At 42.7% G+C, this 16,718-nt stretch overlaps 4 protein-coding genes across 6 annotated transcripts; 2 read left to right on the forward strand and 2 right to left on the reverse strand.

Moving 5' to 3' along the window:
* Positions 1-1,572: 1,572 nt before the first annotated feature.
* Positions 1,573-6,602, reverse strand: LOC128307368 (vesicle-associated membrane protein-associated protein B). 2 transcript variants are annotated; one of them, XM_053045171.1, is made up of 5 exons: positions 5,831-6,602; positions 4,356-4,508; positions 4,030-4,272; positions 3,761-3,918; positions 1,573-1,986 (listed from the first exon to the last, which is right to left on the reverse strand). In XM_053045171.1, the coding sequence occupies exons 1-5, from the start codon at positions 5,886-5,888 to the stop codon at positions 1,741-1,743; spliced, it is 858 nt and encodes a 285-aa protein (XP_052901131.1). In that variant the 5' UTR covers positions 5,889-6,602; the 3' UTR covers positions 1,573-1,740. The 2 variants fall into 2 exon arrangements, with proteins under 2 accessions (XP_052901131.1, XP_052901130.1); XM_053045170.1 differs by having other exon boundaries at positions 3,761-3,921.
* Positions 6,603-7,152: 550 nt separating this feature from the next.
* Positions 7,153-10,299, forward strand: LOC128307001 (putative protein TPRXL). The gene is made up of 5 exons (XM_053044701.1): positions 7,153-7,405; positions 7,739-7,960; positions 8,197-8,254; positions 8,444-9,019; positions 9,087-10,299. The coding sequence occupies exons 1-5, from the start codon at positions 7,367-7,369 to the stop codon at positions 9,248-9,250; spliced, it is 1,059 nt and encodes a 352-aa protein (XP_052900661.1). The 5' UTR covers positions 7,153-7,366; the 3' UTR covers positions 9,251-10,299.
* Positions 10,300-10,720: 421 nt separating this feature from the next.
* Positions 10,721-11,947, forward strand: LOC128307135 (complex I intermediate-associated protein 30, mitochondrial). Its single transcript, XM_053044866.1, has 2 exons — positions 10,721-11,380; positions 11,469-11,947. The coding sequence occupies exons 1-2, from the start codon at positions 10,817-10,819 to the stop codon at positions 11,883-11,885; spliced, it is 981 nt and encodes a 326-aa protein (XP_052900826.1). The 5' UTR covers positions 10,721-10,816; the 3' UTR covers positions 11,886-11,947.
* A 246-nt stretch (positions 11,948-12,193) lies between these two features.
* On the reverse strand, positions 12,194-13,936 carry LOC128306907 (probable cardiolipin synthase (CMP-forming)). 2 transcript variants are annotated; one of them, XM_053044566.1, is made up of 3 exons: positions 12,732-13,936; positions 12,377-12,650; positions 12,194-12,296 (listed from the first exon to the last, which is right to left on the reverse strand). In XM_053044566.1, the coding sequence occupies exons 1-2, from the start codon at positions 13,536-13,538 to the stop codon at positions 12,402-12,404; spliced, it is 1,056 nt and encodes a 351-aa protein (XP_052900526.1). In that variant the 5' UTR covers positions 13,539-13,936; the 3' UTR covers positions 12,194-12,296; positions 12,377-12,401. The 2 variants fall into 2 exon arrangements, with proteins under 2 accessions (XP_052900526.1, XP_052900525.1); XM_053044565.1 differs by having other exon boundaries at positions 12,200-12,650.
* Positions 13,937-16,718: the final 2,782 nt, after the last annotated feature.

A 16,718-nucleotide genomic window follows, 5' to 3' on the forward strand; every position in this document is an offset into this window, starting at 1 on the left:
AATAACCTCCCCCCGAAACATATGATCAATCAACGAAAGCAAAACAACCATTTTTAACATAAATCTCGTTAGATTTTGCTTGTTTTTTTTTGTTGTTGTTGGTTTTAATTTTGCTCATTTTGGTTTTTTTTGTTGCATTTCTAGGATGCTTCAACACCTACGTTTATTTGCGTTTATTTCATCATCATCATCATCATCATCGATTTTGCGTGTCACCCCATCATCACCGTAATCCGATTAATAACGTGCGACGTTTTTCGCGCTCCCCCCTCCCCTAATTCATCATCACTGTCCCATCCCCCTCCGTTTTCGTATCGAATTGTTTGCTTGCTTTCTACCTTTTCTTCCTTACTCGCTTTTCTTTTATTTGCCAGGCAATGTTTCTCTTTGTTGTGAGTTGTTTTCTAGCTGTTTCTTCACCTTGCGCTGTTGAATTTCTAGATTTTTTTTTTCCATCTTCTTCCTTTACCCTTTTTAGTTAATGTTAGGCATTTTTATATTATGTAAGCTGCATTTAAGCTGGTGTACCATGTTTTCTACCAAATTCCAAATTCCTTCTCAAGACGAAATATATGAGTGTGTGTGTGTGTGTGTGTGTGTGTGTGTGTGTGTGTGGAGGGGGATTGTGTTTGTGTGAACCTTTCATTGTATGTTTGTATTGTGGGATTTTGTATAATTTTTTTTTCGTTTCATCTGCTATAGGTGCATAACTTTCTTTGCCATTTTACTTCATTGTTCACATTGTTTACCATTCTTCCTAATAACTTTTTTTTTCTGTTTGCTATATTCTATGCTTGCCGGGAGGAGTGGGGTCAGAGTGACGGTACACGCGTACACTGTGTTTCCCTGGCATTTCTGTGTTTTTTTTTCTCTTTACACACACACACACACACACACACACCTGCCGCTCCTGTGTATTTCCCGTATTTCCCATGTGTTGTTGTTGTTGTTGTTACGCGGTTTTGTCCCTTCCCGCTTTTCGGTTGCTTCCTATACTGTCGTGCTACGCTACACAGCTTCCGCTAAACAATCATTCGATTCAACATTCAAACGCTCGCAGCAGTTGGATGCATTGTTGCCATTTAAAGGATTTTTTTTTTTATTGGCGAAAACTTTCTATGCCTAGCAATATGTTACGTCCTTCCAATGAAAAAAAACAATTAAACAACGAATAAACAGGGGTGCCGGTGCGCGCGCAATTACACCACACCGTATTATTTCTCTCGATCGCATTTCCTCCCCCCAAACCATCCTATTCATCCGTCCCATCTATCCATATACCATATACCACAAAAGTGTCTTTATGCCTTCTTCCAGGTTTCAATTCTCGCTTATTGCTGCACATGCCTCGTGTGCTCCGGTTCTGCTGGTTCTGCTGCGGCTGCTGTACATTCTGCGTTGCGATTCGCGTATTTGCTTTTGTTTTGAAATGATTACCAGCGCATGTGTGTGTGGCCACAATCACCCACCGTTTGAGTCGTACCTTACCCATCTTCCCCTCCTCATTCCGCCCACCCTTTTCATCTTTGCCTATTTCGCTCTACCCCCCCCCCCCCCCCCCCCCCTCCCATCCAGAAGTATCGTCCCTTCTCCCGCCCTTCTGTCCCGTTTTCGTGTGTTACTGCTCCTACGTTCCCGAATAAACACCGCCACCATAACCATCGGTCTCGTTTCCTGTTTCCGCGATCCCGGTAGCGTAACGTTTACCGGTCGGTTACCCACCCGTCGTTAAATTAAACTTTATTTGTTACCGTCGCTGTACATGACCTTGCCGATCAGTACGCCGACAATGCCCATGACCACGGCGGCAATCACGGTGTACATTAGCTCCAGCGGCGGATTGCGAGCCAGCTGTGGCGGTGGCGAGTACGGATTTTGGTAGTGTACGGGCACCGACTGTACCGGGACTGACTTTGCAGCGGTGGCCGCCGACGATTGCTCCTTAGCCCGTCCGTCCACTTGCATGTGTAGCTGTATAATTTGTTCCTACAACGAAAGCACGCGAAATGAAAATATTAAGTAAGGGCATAATGTATACTATTTTATGCTATTAATAAAAGTATCGAGAACGAAGTTTTTCTTTTGCTTTTTTCCTGCCACCAGTCCATTCATAAAGGTCGATAATTGAAATTTTAATTTTACTCATCCTAATATGGCTTCTTTTATAAACCCAGAACAAAATCGTTTTTGGGTAAAAAGATACAAAAAATAACACGAGTCATGTAATTTTGTGAAAGCCAATAGGTAACGTAACACGTAACTCTCAAGAGATATTCCTCACATGTTACATGACCACATGAATGGAGCTTTTGTTCATCCATTGTTGATTAGTTTTTTTTAGTAGCGTTGCTTCACATCCAACCCAGTGCGTGTATGGGTGGGAGACTTTGTTGAAAAGGTAACACTATTGATTTGTTGTTCATGCTCGTTCCATAGCATGAGCTTACTCCCCGCTGTGCAAGTAAAAATAAATAAAACAATAATTTATAGCAAATAATAACTAATAAACAGCCAGAAACATCTTTAAACGTAGCTTGTAACAGAAAAATATAAATAATTTGTACATGGAAATATAATTTAACATACTTGTCTAACTTGTCTCTCTAATAACACTCCATGAAAATCTAGCATTGTTACAATAGTACGGAAGAACTTAACTAAACTTGAAATTAGCTCCAAAGTATTGTAAAATTGGCCCTCTTATAACGAGTAGAGTTCGTTTAAAGTTTTCGCTCGTCATACGAAAAACACCCCGTCTCTTACACAGAATGCAATATTTCAACACCTTTGAAGTGTCTTCAGGTGTTTGAGGATTGGTTCAATGATATAAGATTTTTCGACATCAGTAACTCCACAAGTTCTTCGAAGGATTCGAGAGGTTTCGTCGATGTGATCTATGTTTCGGTGTACTACGATATTAATGTTTTAAATTCTCAGTCCTGAACTAGTGCGCAAAGTCACACGTACAATAACTTTTGACTCTCGGATGGTATTGAACGGAGCACCTTTCAGCATTCCTTAACAGGTCAATTTTTTTTCAATATTTCTACAACTGAATCAAACTGCACAAAACTCGATATGAGTTGTGTAGCTATACGCGTCTAGTCTTGCCACCAATACAATAAAAGTTAATGAAACTACTCATAATAGTACATATTTGGTATGTGCAAACAGCAGTTATTATTCTTCTATATCGCCACCAATCATTCAATCAATCCCACAAACGAGACGAAACGATTCGGGATGGAATCATTTGATAATTCTTATTAAAAAAGCAAAACAGTGAAACATGTTGCTGTTAGTTTGGTCTAATGTTTTATTTAAAGGAATTTACCTATTTTAAAATCTGCTATTAATATAATGGGGTTTAATCAAATACATTATTGTTTCCAAGGGTAATTCTTCCTCGTCGGCACAATAACTTTGAATTTGTTTACCCGTAGCGGGATAGTCATTCCAGCATACGAGGGATTGGTTCAAATGGAATTTTGGACCCAGAACCGTGTGAAGACGAGCGCCAGTACCAATACACCACCGGGCCCCGCTTCAACGTGTAACGGGTAATAATTCGGTGAAAATCCACCCGTTCCAAAAATTACACCCAGTTCCTTCTACCGAATCATAATTGCTCTACAAAAATATTACGTTGCCAAAAGGGTTACTGTTGTTTCTGCCTTTTTCAACTGTCTCTTCTAGTGATACTAACACTAGATGAAAGCTACTTCTAAGGAACATTCTGATTATCCATGCAAACACTCACCCGCAGTTGCAAATTTTCCTGACGCAAAACGCTTTCGTTGTCCCGGAGTTTCTTCACCTCCTTCAGCAGTGCCGCCTCCGACTTCTGCTCGTCCTCGTTGCTCATCGCGTTAAACTGTGCGTTTGAGAACTGTGCGCCGGCATCGTTGCTTGCCACTGCTGCTGTGATAGTGACGATTTGGTTAAAAATTAATCCAAAATTAACAGAACAAACATTAAAATAGCGAACGGGAGAAACATATAGCGATGTGTATGGGTTGCGATCCGTACCAGACGATTGTTTACTGTTGGGCGGTGAGGCCACCGTCGCCGATTCGGCTGCCGGTGCCGGCTGGTTGCTGTCCAGCGGGCATTCGAACACGCACCGTAACTTCGAATCCATCAACTTCTCCGGATACTTCTTCCAGAGGTCTTCCAGATTGATTTCCTCATCGTCGGGCTTTACCATCGATTGCACCATGAACTTGTGCTTGTTCTTCTCATTCGAATCGAATATGAATGGCTGTAGAACGACTGCAAAAATAAATGAGAAAGAGAGTTATGGACCGGTGCTTCTTTGGATCCTTTCATGTTATGGGTTGCACAGAAATACTCACTGGCTATCTCCTGTGATTCGTGGGGTTCCAGTAAGCCACAGTTCGGTCGCACACAGTACTTCTTCGGTGCGGTTGTTTTGATTTTGAAAAAGATATCATGGTCGGTTGGATTGGTGAGCCGCATATAGGACGCAACAGCAGTCCGAAACGGGCCTGGAAATTGTGTGGCATAGAAACAACAGGAATAGAACAAGAAAATATTAGTTAATACGAAACAAGAGACTAATGGAATGTAACAATCGCTGGTAGTGTAGTAACGAGAACAAGTGAGGATTTTCCCCAAAAGCCATTCCTTCATATCCGTTCCAACTCCTCTTTCGCTTTTTCATTCCCGGGAGTTTTCTTGGTATCCTTTCATTTTATACGTGCTTGTGTGCGTGCGGAGTTTTCCCTTTCGGTTTGATTGCTGGGCCAATTGTCGCACTTCCGGTTGATTGAAGGACGGTGTTTCATAGTCTATATTGTGTGCGAATCCATTTCCATTACATCCTGTGTTTTGATGGCAGCTTGATCGGGGTGTGTTGAGGATTCAGGATGGTTCAAACCGCATAGACACACACGCACAAGAGCACGTCAATTGATTGGAGGGATATTTGTTTAGCGATATGCGATTGTTTCAAGGGAGAGAAATCTAATTTAAAAATATCCTGTACCCATTTGTTTTTTGCCAGTGACATTAGGATGACGATTTTAAAAAATTGCATCGCATCGTTAGACCGAGGGGCTGCGTTATGTGTGTATATATATATATATATATAAATATGCGCAACATAGTTCTAACCTCAACACTGCTTGTCATCCACATGTCCCTCTCGTTGCCCCCTTTAAACCCTCCTCCTCGTCCTGTACTGCACGACGTTCTAAACACACAAATACACAGGGTGCGCATGTAACAGTGGATGACTTCTGGATTTCGAATGTTCATTTGCGATTATTCCCTGGGTGGACAAACTTGATGGACAGTGCGCTTTTTGTATGTCGTCATCCGATTTTACATTCAAAGGATAGGGTTTTTTTTCTGGTGTTACGAGGGGGCAAAGATGCATTATGCCCGTCTTCCCTAAACGTGCTGCGTCACGGTAAGGTAGCGAAACGGAGCGGTGGGACAGAGTGGGTCAGGGAGAAAAGGCAGGAGGAAAAGCGCTTATCGCCGCACCCTATCCGTGTTGGAAAGTGGGGTAGAGCACAACACTTTTCACAACGCTTACCCAAGTTCAACCAAATGCTGGGGGTGGGGGGAGTTTTCTTTGGTTTAAGGATTTAAATAGCGAAACCCTCCACCTGCTGATGCTGGCCACGCAGCCGGTTACTTCTCCTGCGCGCCCCCCTCCCCTTGCAGTCGGTGAATTTGTGGTTTGCGAATAGGACGGTGGGGGCCACAATGGGCAGAAGATGTGGCAGCACGGTGCGTACACCTCATCTGCTTGATTCATTACAAACCCCTTTTGTGTTACGAGTTGCGAATAGAATCTTACCCAGGAATTTGAGCTCGTTCGCCGGTTCAATATTTAATAACTGAGTAGGCTTCGCCATATTTGAACCAGGTTGCAAAAGGCCACACTACACACAGACGCGCTCGCACGCACGCAGTAAATGTTCGATTTTTTCTGCTTCCCTCTGGTCGCCGCACGGTTCTCGTGCTCGCTCTGTCTCTACCTCGCGCGAGCACTCTCTTTTTCTGGCGCTCCCTCTCCTTCTCGCTCTCTCGCACACACACAAACGCGCCGGATTGCGTGGATCGTCCTTACGAGGTTTTAATTGCGTATGTGTGCGGGGTTTTTTTTTCCAATTGCTCCGATTTTCTTATACTTCACCACTCGTACACCCTTCGAATGTGTCCGGACCCGTGAAGGGGGCAAAAAAAACTATTCCCTAATCTTTTTCCACCAGCAATTTAGACTTCCTTTTCGAACTCCCGTCGCCTTGATGCGCCTTCCGCTTTGGTCTTTTCGGTAGCACCGTAAAAGTTTCCAAGTCAACAGACAACTTGCCACACGGTGCGGCTTCCTTTCTGCGAACCGAACGCTTCTCTATTGTGCACGAAACTATCGTTTACGTACAAAATACACTACACACCACATGCATACACACACGTACACAAACACACACACAGAAAGACGCGCGCGCGCGGGCTGGGAACCAACGGAATTGGAAATTTTAAAATTTTCTGTGTTTCGCAGAAAACGGCTTTGCCCAGGATGGATGGGAAATGTCGGCGAACCTTTCTCGAAAGCAGCTTTGCGTTGACGGTTGGTGCGGGACTACGCACACTAGCGCCAGCCAGTCATGTAGCTGTCAATCATGAATTCTCGTTGACAATCGTCAAGGTTCATAGAAGAGAGAATCTAAAATCGAGAGAGAAAATAATTTTGTGTATTTTTAGTATGTATTGAAATTGAAAACTAGATTGAATAACTAAGGTGGAAATAAATACATACATGCTGACGTTATTGTGCAATCTGTAAATTATTTTTCAATCTGCAACGGCATATTCAAGGTTGATAAATAAGAGAATTTCGTGTCAACCGAGAAAGGATATTTTTTGAATAGCTTTTACAGGAAGTCCCCGAGATAATCGGTTCCTCTTGTGCGCGGATTGCCTGTAATTAAAAAAAACTGGACAAATTATCTTATCAAATATTATACGTTTTGATCAATAAAAATACAAAACTTCATAATTTATGCTGAAAAACTTCCCTATCCCAAGCTGTTTAGAATCACCGCAGTCGCATCTATTTAACTTGGTCCTAGCCATAAAATTTGCCACTTGTGTCGTTTTGTGTGGCAGCAAGAGCAGGATCAAAGGAGCTCTGTTTTGTTTTCGCAAAATCGGCAACAAACCTTTTCCCTTCCACCAAAGAACAACAACAAAATCAGCCTCTTAAAAAAGGATAATCAACTACAGGGAACTGCTTTGCGATTCAACCCGTGGCCCGTGAAAAGCTGGCGAAAAAAGTGTAAATTATGTGCGCCATGCTTTAATAAACTTTAAATTTGCACCGTCTGTATCGATGTGCTGTGCGCCGATGTCTGATTATTGTACGAAAATGGTAAGTTCTGCTCGAGAGTGTTAGATAGACCATTTCCACAGCAATATGTTGGTTAGTTGCTGCGTACTGCGTGTGTGTTATGCTGAGGTAAACGGATATTTTTCCTTCCATTCAATTACGGCGTTGTTGGTCTGGTTGTATACATGTTGCAATTAGACAAGCGAAACAGTGAAGTATTTTTTTGTGTTTTTAACTTTAGCTCAGGTTAAGAGTTTCATCCAGTTTCAAGAACAGCAACACAAACAACACTCTAGAACACAACTTCACATCCTGCAACGTTTAGTAGGAAGCTATTTTAGTCACTAATTAATTATCTTCTATCTGCATTCGAAGGCTCTTCTGGACGATACCAACGGTAACACGGTTAACATAAACAACCAGCCTGTTGCGGAAGCTGCCGGGGACGGGTGTACCGTTGGTGCGGCGATGGCACCAACAACAGCCAATTCCGTCACGATGCTACACTCACCGTCGAACGACGATCTGAGCCAAAGTTTGTCCGAGTACACGGACGCCGATGAAAGCATATCAGCCCCAACCGAACTGTTGGCGGAAGTAAGTCTTCCAGTGTTCAGATTCATGTGTCCGAATCCGTGACTCTTCAACGATCCATACAATTATTCATAAATTCTCAAAGATTGTCGAAATGATCAAATATCATGAATTTACGCATTTTATTTTGTTTTCAACCTAAAAAAAGAAATTCTATTCTACCCTAGTCCTGTTAGCATTATTTTAGCATTTTTTTTTTCACAAAACCATTCTAAAACCTTCTCTATTCCGCTTTCCAGTTCCTGTCGGCCATTATGATCCGTGACTATGTAAATGCGCTTAAGTACTGCAAGCAGAGTAAGTGTGATTTTTCTTAAAGATAGGGAGTATATAGGGGACTGATCCTTCAATCACTATATTGGGGTATAAGGTGGGACTCGTCATCATTATTCACACTAGTTTTAACTTTAGCAGGGAAAGAATTACACTAAGCTGGTTATAAAGGTATGCTATAGCTTATATTCATTAAAAAAAATTCTTTCATAGTACTACAGTACGAGCCCAACAATACGACTGCACGCGATTTTTACCCACACATCCTTTCCAAAATCAGTGAAATGCAGAGCAACGAGCTGTCGGGTGAGAGTGACGAAAACTACAACTTCAACTGCAGCTCACCTTTAGCTTCATCAGCTTCGTCGCCATCTTCCCGTTCCGTTTCCTCGTCGCCGGCATCGTCCCGTTCGTCCTGCTCCTCATCTTCATCGTCCTCATCCGGTTGCGATAACATCGACGAAGTTATCATGGTGTGCAGCAGCGACAGTGACGAATCGTCCGAGGCGTGCTGCTCGTTTCCGGATTCGATTGGCAATGAGGACGAGGGTGTGAAAGGCTACATTCCACAGCAGGAAGCACCGGAAGCAGCTGAAGGTGACAGCTCTCTTCCGTTGGTGCAGGAAGCGGCAATAGCGGTCGGGACGGTTGCATTGACAGGTTCCCGTTCGCTGAGTGACAACAACACGTCCCAGTCTTACTCGAGTCTGCTGCTGGAGGACGAGGAAAAGGACCTTACCCTGTCCGACATTTCGAATCTCAACATCGAGGAGGATGAAACATCGAACGGTAAGTAAAATGGGAGGGCAGGAAAAATATCGAAACTTTTGTTTGAGTTCACATGTCTATTTTCCAGATTGTGGCGGTTCGCTGGAGAACAGCTACACACCGCTGGACGTGACTGCGCCGGTGGTAAAACCGGTCCCGACGACGAATCTTGCTTCTGCCACGGTATTTGCCTCACGGCTTGTGGCAATGCTACGGTCTAAAGTAATACCATCCAAGGCGGCAGGCGATTGATTCATTTGAGCGCAACGCGCCTACAGCTAGTACAGGTGCAGTGTAATGCAACTTTCGGTAGATTGTTTTGCGTTTCGCTTCGTTTATAGATCTCAGTACGGCTTGGCGTGCGGGATATGTTGAAACAGTCCCGCATCCTTCGTATGCTATTTAGAAAAGTACAACCCAAGAACTAAATATGATTCGTACAAAAAACACTCTGATACACTGACTATATAGCTTAAGAGCACCTAGACTAGTTCAGTATTTATTTGAAAACTTATACGTATTTAAGCGACGCTCTTATCGGAAGATATTAGGTGGGTGATGAGAAGATTTGCACATTTGCTTCCTATCTTTCCCGTCCAGCCAATTTGTGCTCTAATTTTGACGTATTTGTTTTGTCCTGCTACTAGTTCGCTTTCGGCAGCAGATATTCAGTGCTGAGTGGTTTTCGTATCATATTTCGCATTTCTCCTTTACATATTTATATACCCAGTATTCAGTCTCATCATTATACAAGCAAGGGAAGCAAAACGGAGGGTAAACACGAATATATGAATTCCTGTTGCGATGCAAATCAACGAGATATGAAGGGAACAAGTAGATCGACCTTAGCTACATTAGGTACGTACAGCTGAAGAAAGAAAACAAACCAAACCATTCCAAACACCTAGTCAACATACACAACCGTATTCGTAACAATCGTTTTCGTTACACCATTATTACTACACACGTACATCAGAATGCGTACGAGATCTCTTAAAGACTTAGGTATACTTCCGTACAGTATCCTTCATTCGGGGAAAAGGGCAACGTGCAGGATAAATAGTGAACATTTAGCCTCTGAAGCGCGGACGAAAAACACGGTATACACGAGCAAAATAATACACAACAAAAAAAAACAGAAAAAGGAAACAATATTTTATATTTGTAGTGATATAAGGATATGTATTTGTTTTGTGGAAACAGGCCAGAGAACAAAGCAAACAAAATGGTACTAATCATACATATTTGTGCACTAGTCATCGTTGTATAATTGTGTGAACAATGAATCGGAAAAGGAAATAAAATCAACAATAATTTCTGTGAACTGTTGAGTTTTTGTATTGTTTTTTTTTTTCGTTTTACGAAGAGTTATTCGTATGAATCTTCACAGAAGAATCATGCAAATCATGAATCGCAAAATGTTTATCTAGGAATGTTTGAGAATTCATAGATATTTGAGAATTCCTGAATCTTGTAGCATTCAAGAATCTTTGACATAATCTTTTAGAATACATATATTTGAATAGATTCAAAGTCATTCATCCTGTGATAAGATTCATTCTGATTCCTGTATCTAAATCAAAATAATCCAACCACCTCACAACCATGCAAATCGTGTAGCAGCACCTGAAGAAACTGGTGCCTTGACAACTGTTTGTTATTGTTCGTCGGTGTCCGGATTGCAGCATAATATTTTGCTGTCACCTGTAGTGAAACAGATACGGTGTTCGGTAGAATATTGTGCCGGCGTTGTTCCGGAACGATGATAAGTGGTCAGTTCGATTAACCAAACATTTCTTTTAAAGTACTCCAACCCACATGCTGGGAATGTATTCATTAAGGAGTCGGTGTGTAGCGCTTGGTCGATGCTGCGAGCGGGAGTTCCATGCATTACCGAAAAAGGCCACCACATCCACAAAACAGCAGGTCTCCGAGAACCGGTTGCTGGTGCGTCAGCTAGAGGCGAACCTCATCCGGCCGGGCGTCATATCGAGCGGACTGTTTTGGGAGCGTCATCGCAAAGGGGGCTACCAGACGGAACAGCGTGTTTCCACGAAAGAATTGATCATTAACGGGCTGAAGGAACTGCGCACCGAGTTTGCTTTGTTTCAGCAGGAGTGGAAAGAGAAGCTGGAAAGCGATCCGCTGGTAGTATTTCGGCCGGGTGAGATCGATGTGGTGTTTGGGTTTGAAAAGCAAACCGATCTGGACCACTGGGTCGTAACGACGGACAAGGACCATGGTCAGGGATTTTCGCAGGCATCGCTCGAACTAAGCCAGGCTGGATATGGATTGTTTCACGGAACCCTGGAATCGCGTGTGCCAAAAGATGGCCGGATCAAACGGGCTGGTTACGCTAATATCAAAAGTCTACGCGTAAGGGTAAGAATGTTTATGAACAGAATGGCATAGGAGTCATTAAGATTTAATTTTCTTTGTTGTCTTTCTTTCATTTTTATTCAACATCTAGAAATCATTCAAACGAGAAGCATTCTACGACTGGAGCCAGTATAATACGCTCGTGCTAAAGGTACGTGGTGATGGACGCTCCTATCTGATCAACCTAACCGCGGAAGGTTACTACGATATTCTCTGGAACGATATATACCACTACGTGCTGTACACGCGCGGTGGACCACACTGGCAGGTGGCGAAAATTCCGTTTTCCAAGTTCTTTCTCGCCTCAAAGGGCCGAGTGCAGGACCAACAGGGTCCGGTACCGCTCAATCGGATCACAAATGTAGGATTCTCCGTCGGATCGCGCGGTGGTCACGAAGGTAGCTTTCATCTGGAGTTCGACTTTATCGGTTTGGAGTTCGATCCTTCACATCAGGAAGAGTTCGCATACGAAATGTACCGCCAGCAGAAGTATATTGTGGGAACGTAGATGATATTTATTAGCGAATTGATTTGAGTTGTGGTTGTTTTAGAATTGTTGAAGGAAATAGATACGCTTATCTCGTACTTCGTACCGTGTACTTACTATTGATTTTTAAGTTCTTCACCTTTTTCGTTGGCCATAGGAGCTTAACCCCATCACTTAAATAGACAGCTGTATTTCCGTATTGCCATTTAATCCTCGCGATTTCTGAATATTATAGTTACAAACCTCAAATATTTACTTCCAAAGAAGTTATCGAAAATACGTAATAACTGTTTTAACCATCACACAAAGAGACCAGTCATAGAAATTGTCTAATAATGAGGAACTATCTTTATTTATTTACATTTTTTGACCAAAACCTGTGTCTACCGTGGGTAGTTTATACGGCACTGAATTAGGGGGAGGATTTTGTTTCTGGGAGTCAAACAACAATAAGAAGAAAAGAAAAGATAACTCCAACAAATGAAGACAGGAGCTGCGGGCAGGGTACACACCGTGGCTGCGTGTACGTATCGTCGACTACGATTTTTTGCGTAGTATTTTGTACGTGTCCTTGCTGGTGAGGTAGCTAGCGGCAGCCGCAATGGTGGTAAACCCGGTCAGATACCACAACCCGTGAAGGTACGCATGGTCGACGTAATTGAAGATTGGTGCACCGAGCGTGGCAGCAACAGTGACCAGCTGTACGGCAGTGTTCAGCTTGCTGATGAAAGTTGGCGCCAGCTGGGCGGTTGCGTGCGTCACGTCAAAGTACCGGGAAAGGGTGCGCTGAAATGTGAACACCAGGAACGGGAATGTTAGCAAAAGGCAGCCGAAACCAAAAGAGAACAAGTACGTAGAATAGTTTACCGGCTGCGGTAAGCTGATGTAGCGTATGACGAAACCGGCACCGATAAGAAACACATCCCGAAACAATATCATGGCGGTGAGCCACATTGGGAGTAAATCGATGTAAGACATCGCGATAACGAGCGATCCGACCAGCACCTTGTCCGCCATCGGATCGAGAAACGACCCGAGCCGGCTAGCCTGACTGGGCCAGTGACGTGCAATCAATCCGTCGGCAAGATCGGTTAGCCCCGCGACGATCAGCATACCCATCGCTAGCCGGAACTCACCCTGTACGATCACGTAGCCGAGATAGGGCGATGCAACGATGCGCCCGATACACAACAGGTTCGGTACGGTGGCAATGTTTTCCCGCTCGATGACTTCCTCCACGCGTTCCTTTACCTTCTCCTTACGCTCACGGATGTCGCGTACGAGCACATCACGCTTTTCTTGCAGCAGCTGTTTGTTCTTTTGCAGCACGTTCTGCAGCAGTTCGGAACCCTCGACCGACTTAACGGCGACTACGCGCGGTTGCTTCTTCTTCAGATTGGACGAATAGCGTCGTTGATAGCTACCGATACTGGCGGATGGCAACAGTGCGTCGGCAGTAACTTGGTTTCGACCGAACCATGGTTGTGTGTCGTACGGAAGGCGAGGTGTACCCAGACGTCGCGCATTCCCTGGAAGCGATCCGCGCGTACCGCGGCCGATGCAGCTGCGGGGTAGGTACAGCGAGCGGTGATAAGCGATGCGCAACACCAACCCCGGCAGCGCTGAACGGCCGGAAATAGTTAGCAGTGTGTGCGTACCGAGTGTTAGCAACATGCTTATTGTTTTACGATCCGGCAACTGGCGGGTTGAACACGAAGGTGGTATACATGCGATTGGCAGTGTGTCGTGGTATGCGTTGTAACAGAATACTTTTCGCGTTTTCTTTTTTGCTGAATGTTGGGCTTTTTACCACGATAAACGGACGGGTTTATCTTGCTATCGGCAAGCGGAAAAATGCTACGCAAATCATATCACTGGTCCTACTGCGTGTAAACTGGGTCCAGTGCACAGCGTGGACAATGAATGGTGTAGCGAAATATGGAACACACCGTGCACAAGGATGTTTGCAAACTTCCCTGCGAGGAATTTGGGTCCCGGCTTGTTGAGCAACTCCTGTCTGATTGATGTGATTTTTTTCTATTTCCCCTGTGCCTGAAAAGAAAATAAATAAATCCTACATCGTTCTTCTGCCGATCTGCCAGATGACAAGCTGCACGACGTTTAGTTAGCTGGGTTGAATACTTCACATTGGTGCAATTGCATTTGGCAGATTTCTTTCAAGTGTGTTGCATTGTTGTGTCGTTAATTTCTTTTTTACTTATTGTTAAATCATTTTGCGTACAATTATCTTTCAAATGTATGTGGTAATTTGTTCAAAAGCAGAATTGTTAGAATAGAGCAGGAATAAAACCTTGGTTTTCAATGCAACAAACTGCGGAAACTCAATTCTGAAGACGAAACATTTTAACTAAAAGTAAATAAATAAAAGAACTGTAAAACTATGCAATATTTCGATAGAATTAATTATGATGTGTCGATTTTATAGAAAGGCGAATAAAAAAAAACATATAGCCAACAGGATGGATTTTGGTGAAGCGTTTAAAGTTCTTCGTTAACACAGGTCTTTTAGCACTGCAGCATTGTCTACATAATACATAGACACAAACATGGAAATAATGTATACAAATAAAATTCTGATAATAATATGTCAAGCATAGCAAAAACGAAACGAAATAACGAAAATTTGAATGAAAATAATTTATCTTTCCCATGCACAAAAATTACCGGTATAATATAATTTAAAATTATTATCATCAATTTCATTTGAATAATTTTGTTAATTTGTTAAAATAATTTCAGATTTATTAGGCATTTATCATGAAATTCATTTTAAAACATAGAAAATAAATGTTAATGGAGACGCCCGGTTGTTCAGTAACAGGGGCAGCGATCATTATGGGATACAACCGCTACGGAAACTCCATTCAGACAGATTCTCCGTTTCACGAGCAGGCTAATCTGCTACGCAAAGAATGTAGTCAAGCAGAAGCAAGAAATAGCAGGCCAAATTATTATAAAATTACAAGTGCCCAAAAAGGGGAAGGAGACGCCTAGTACTTCATGTATGACCAAGTGATGGCGATTACAATAATGAAAATTAGCATTTCAAAATCACTAGATCATAGACCTATAATATTTTAACCAGTTTTGCAATTATTTTTAAAAGCACCTGGACGACGACTTCTCATTATTTACGCTTCGTAGCAAATGAAAGTGATAGGAAAATAAGATCGCACTGAACTTGATCGCCGTCAGCTGACCCAACAAATGTGTCGCAGAATAGTTGTTTGTATATATTATTGCTTTATTTCAATGGAAGGTTTCCTACAGTTTGTTTTTTTTTTTATAATTTCTTTCATATTTGTTTTCCTAAACTCACTAAAACAAGTCCATTAGATTACATAACGTACGATTTTCAAGTTCCAGAAATAACTTGAATGAAGTATGTCTTTGCGTGTTTCTTTGTTTATATGAGTTTGTATGTGTGTGTTGCTTGTTTTGGGGTTTACCTTTTTTCTCTCCTGTTTGGTCAACGCACAATTTTTTTTCTAGCTTTACGCTGCGTCACTTGCGTGTTCGCATCATCGCATGTGTGTTCTAATTTTTGAAGTAATTGTGTGAGTTTTACATATGTATAAATTTCTATTATTTTAGTTACGATTTATATGTTATTCTGCTTGTTCATTTTTTTGTATGCTCTCTGCCGCTTTTTGTTCTCATGGTTTCGCTACAAATAACGCCGAAGGAAGCAAAACGGTATGGTAACCTTAAGATGGTGATAAACTTCAACTATTCGGAGATTAGCACTGTGCAAGGCGAGCCAGTTCCTCGCCAGTAACGGAAAGCCGCTGTGGAATTTTTGTCGCCTGTGGTAGGAAGCAGTAAGTACCTAACGCTATAACCGCTGCCATTGTTGACGACATTGTTTTGTTACTAATTTCGGAAATTTCTCTATGAAAGAACGGGTGTTCCGCGTTCTGGCTTCGCCGAAAGCTCATTTTACAGCTTAATTGATTTTTGGTTTGTTTGTTTTTTTTTGTATTCTCCAGTATTACTTATATTTTCCGCATGGGTGGGAAATTTCTTGCATCCTTGCTATTCTCTGCCTATATTTTTCCTCCCTCCAAAAGGTTCTTTTTTATATATTATTCGGTTATTGTGTTCCTTGCAATGCTCGATGCACCCGCGAGCAAGCAGATGCGTAGCTGTTTATCAAATCACCCCTTACCTCCACTTCCCATGTTCCACTCCCGACCCGCCCAACTTTTGCTGCTGCAGCCCCCAAAAAAAACCTATTAAACACTTTAAAGCGCGAAAAATATAATATCACATTGCACAGTAGTGTTTTGTTCTTCTTTTTTCTGGTGGATTTGCCTTTACTAAAGAGAGTGTGTACTTTATACCGGTCGTCTCACGTGTCACTGCTAGTGAGGGCTGTAACGAGAGGCCAGTGAGGGACTGGGTGGATGGTGGAGGTTAAGAACATAAAATCGTTATGGGGAACAATCTGCACATCCGGTGGAAGTAAAAGAAGCCACAGAGCAGCTCATACACACTGGGTATAGGTGAGGACTCCTCCCGGTTCACCAGGTTCGCCACACTTTGCACTATATGCTAATAAAGCTTTTTTTTTGTTTCAGAAAGTGTCTTGGTTGTAGTTTGGCGGGCAGTATCATGGTTTTGCCCACAACAACAGCAACAAACAAAAAAAAACACCAGCCCCAAACACAACCAACGAAATGCAACCCAAATGACAGGGACCGTGTATGGAATCATGCTAATTGGAAGAATAATTTCAAACACACATACACACACGCACAGAGACACGGTGGCATCATAGAAAGAGATGCAGATATCGGAAAGATGCGCCACTGCCAAGTAATAGCCAAACGT

Source organism: Anopheles moucheti, chromosome X (assembly GCF_943734755.1).
Source record: "Anopheles moucheti chromosome X, idAnoMoucSN_F20_07, whole genome shotgun sequence".
NCBI classification, from domain to species: domain Eukaryota; kingdom Metazoa; phylum Arthropoda; class Insecta; order Diptera; family Culicidae; genus Anopheles; species Anopheles moucheti.

Excerpts from the sequence above, each read along its gene's own strand:
- LOC128306907 (XM_053044566.1), bottom strand. The coding sequence starts at position 13,538 with ATGTTGCTAACACTCGGTACGCACACACTGCTAACTATTTCCGGCCGT. Across the intron at positions 12,651-12,731 it reads ACATCAGCTTACCGCAGCCG|CGCACCCTTTCCCGGTACTT; the intron begins GTAAACTATTCT and ends TTCACATTTCAG.
- LOC128307001 (XM_053044701.1), top strand. The coding sequence starts at position 7,367 with ATGTGCTGTGCGCCGATGTCTGATTATTGTACGAAAATG. Across the intron at positions 8,255-8,443 it reads GCTTAAGTACTGCAAGCAGA|TACTACAGTACGAGCCCAAC; the intron begins GTAAGTGTGATT and ends ATTCTTTCATAG. Across the intron at positions 9,020-9,086 it reads GGAGGATGAAACATCGAACG|ATTGTGGCGGTTCGCTGGAG; the intron begins GTAAGTAAAATG and ends TCTATTTTCCAG.
- LOC128307368 (XM_053045170.1), bottom strand. The coding sequence starts at position 5,888 with ATGGCGAAGCCTACTCAGTTATTAAATATTGAACCGGCGAACGAGCTC. Across the intron at positions 4,509-5,830 it reads GAACGAGCTCAAATTCCTGG|GCCCGTTTCGGACTGCTGTT; the intron begins GTAAGATTCTAT and ends CACAATTTCCAG. Across the intron at positions 3,922-4,029 it reads CAACAGTAAACAATCGTCTG|CAGCAGTGGCAAGCAACGAT; the intron begins GTACGGATCGCA and ends TCACTATCACAG.
- LOC128307135 (XM_053044866.1), top strand. The coding sequence starts at position 10,817 with ATGCTGGGAATGTATTCATTAAGGAGTCGGTGTGTAGCGCTTGGTCGA. Across the intron at positions 11,381-11,468 it reads TCAAAAGTCTACGCGTAAGG|AAATCATTCAAACGAGAAGC; the intron begins GTAAGAATGTTT and ends TTCAACATCTAG.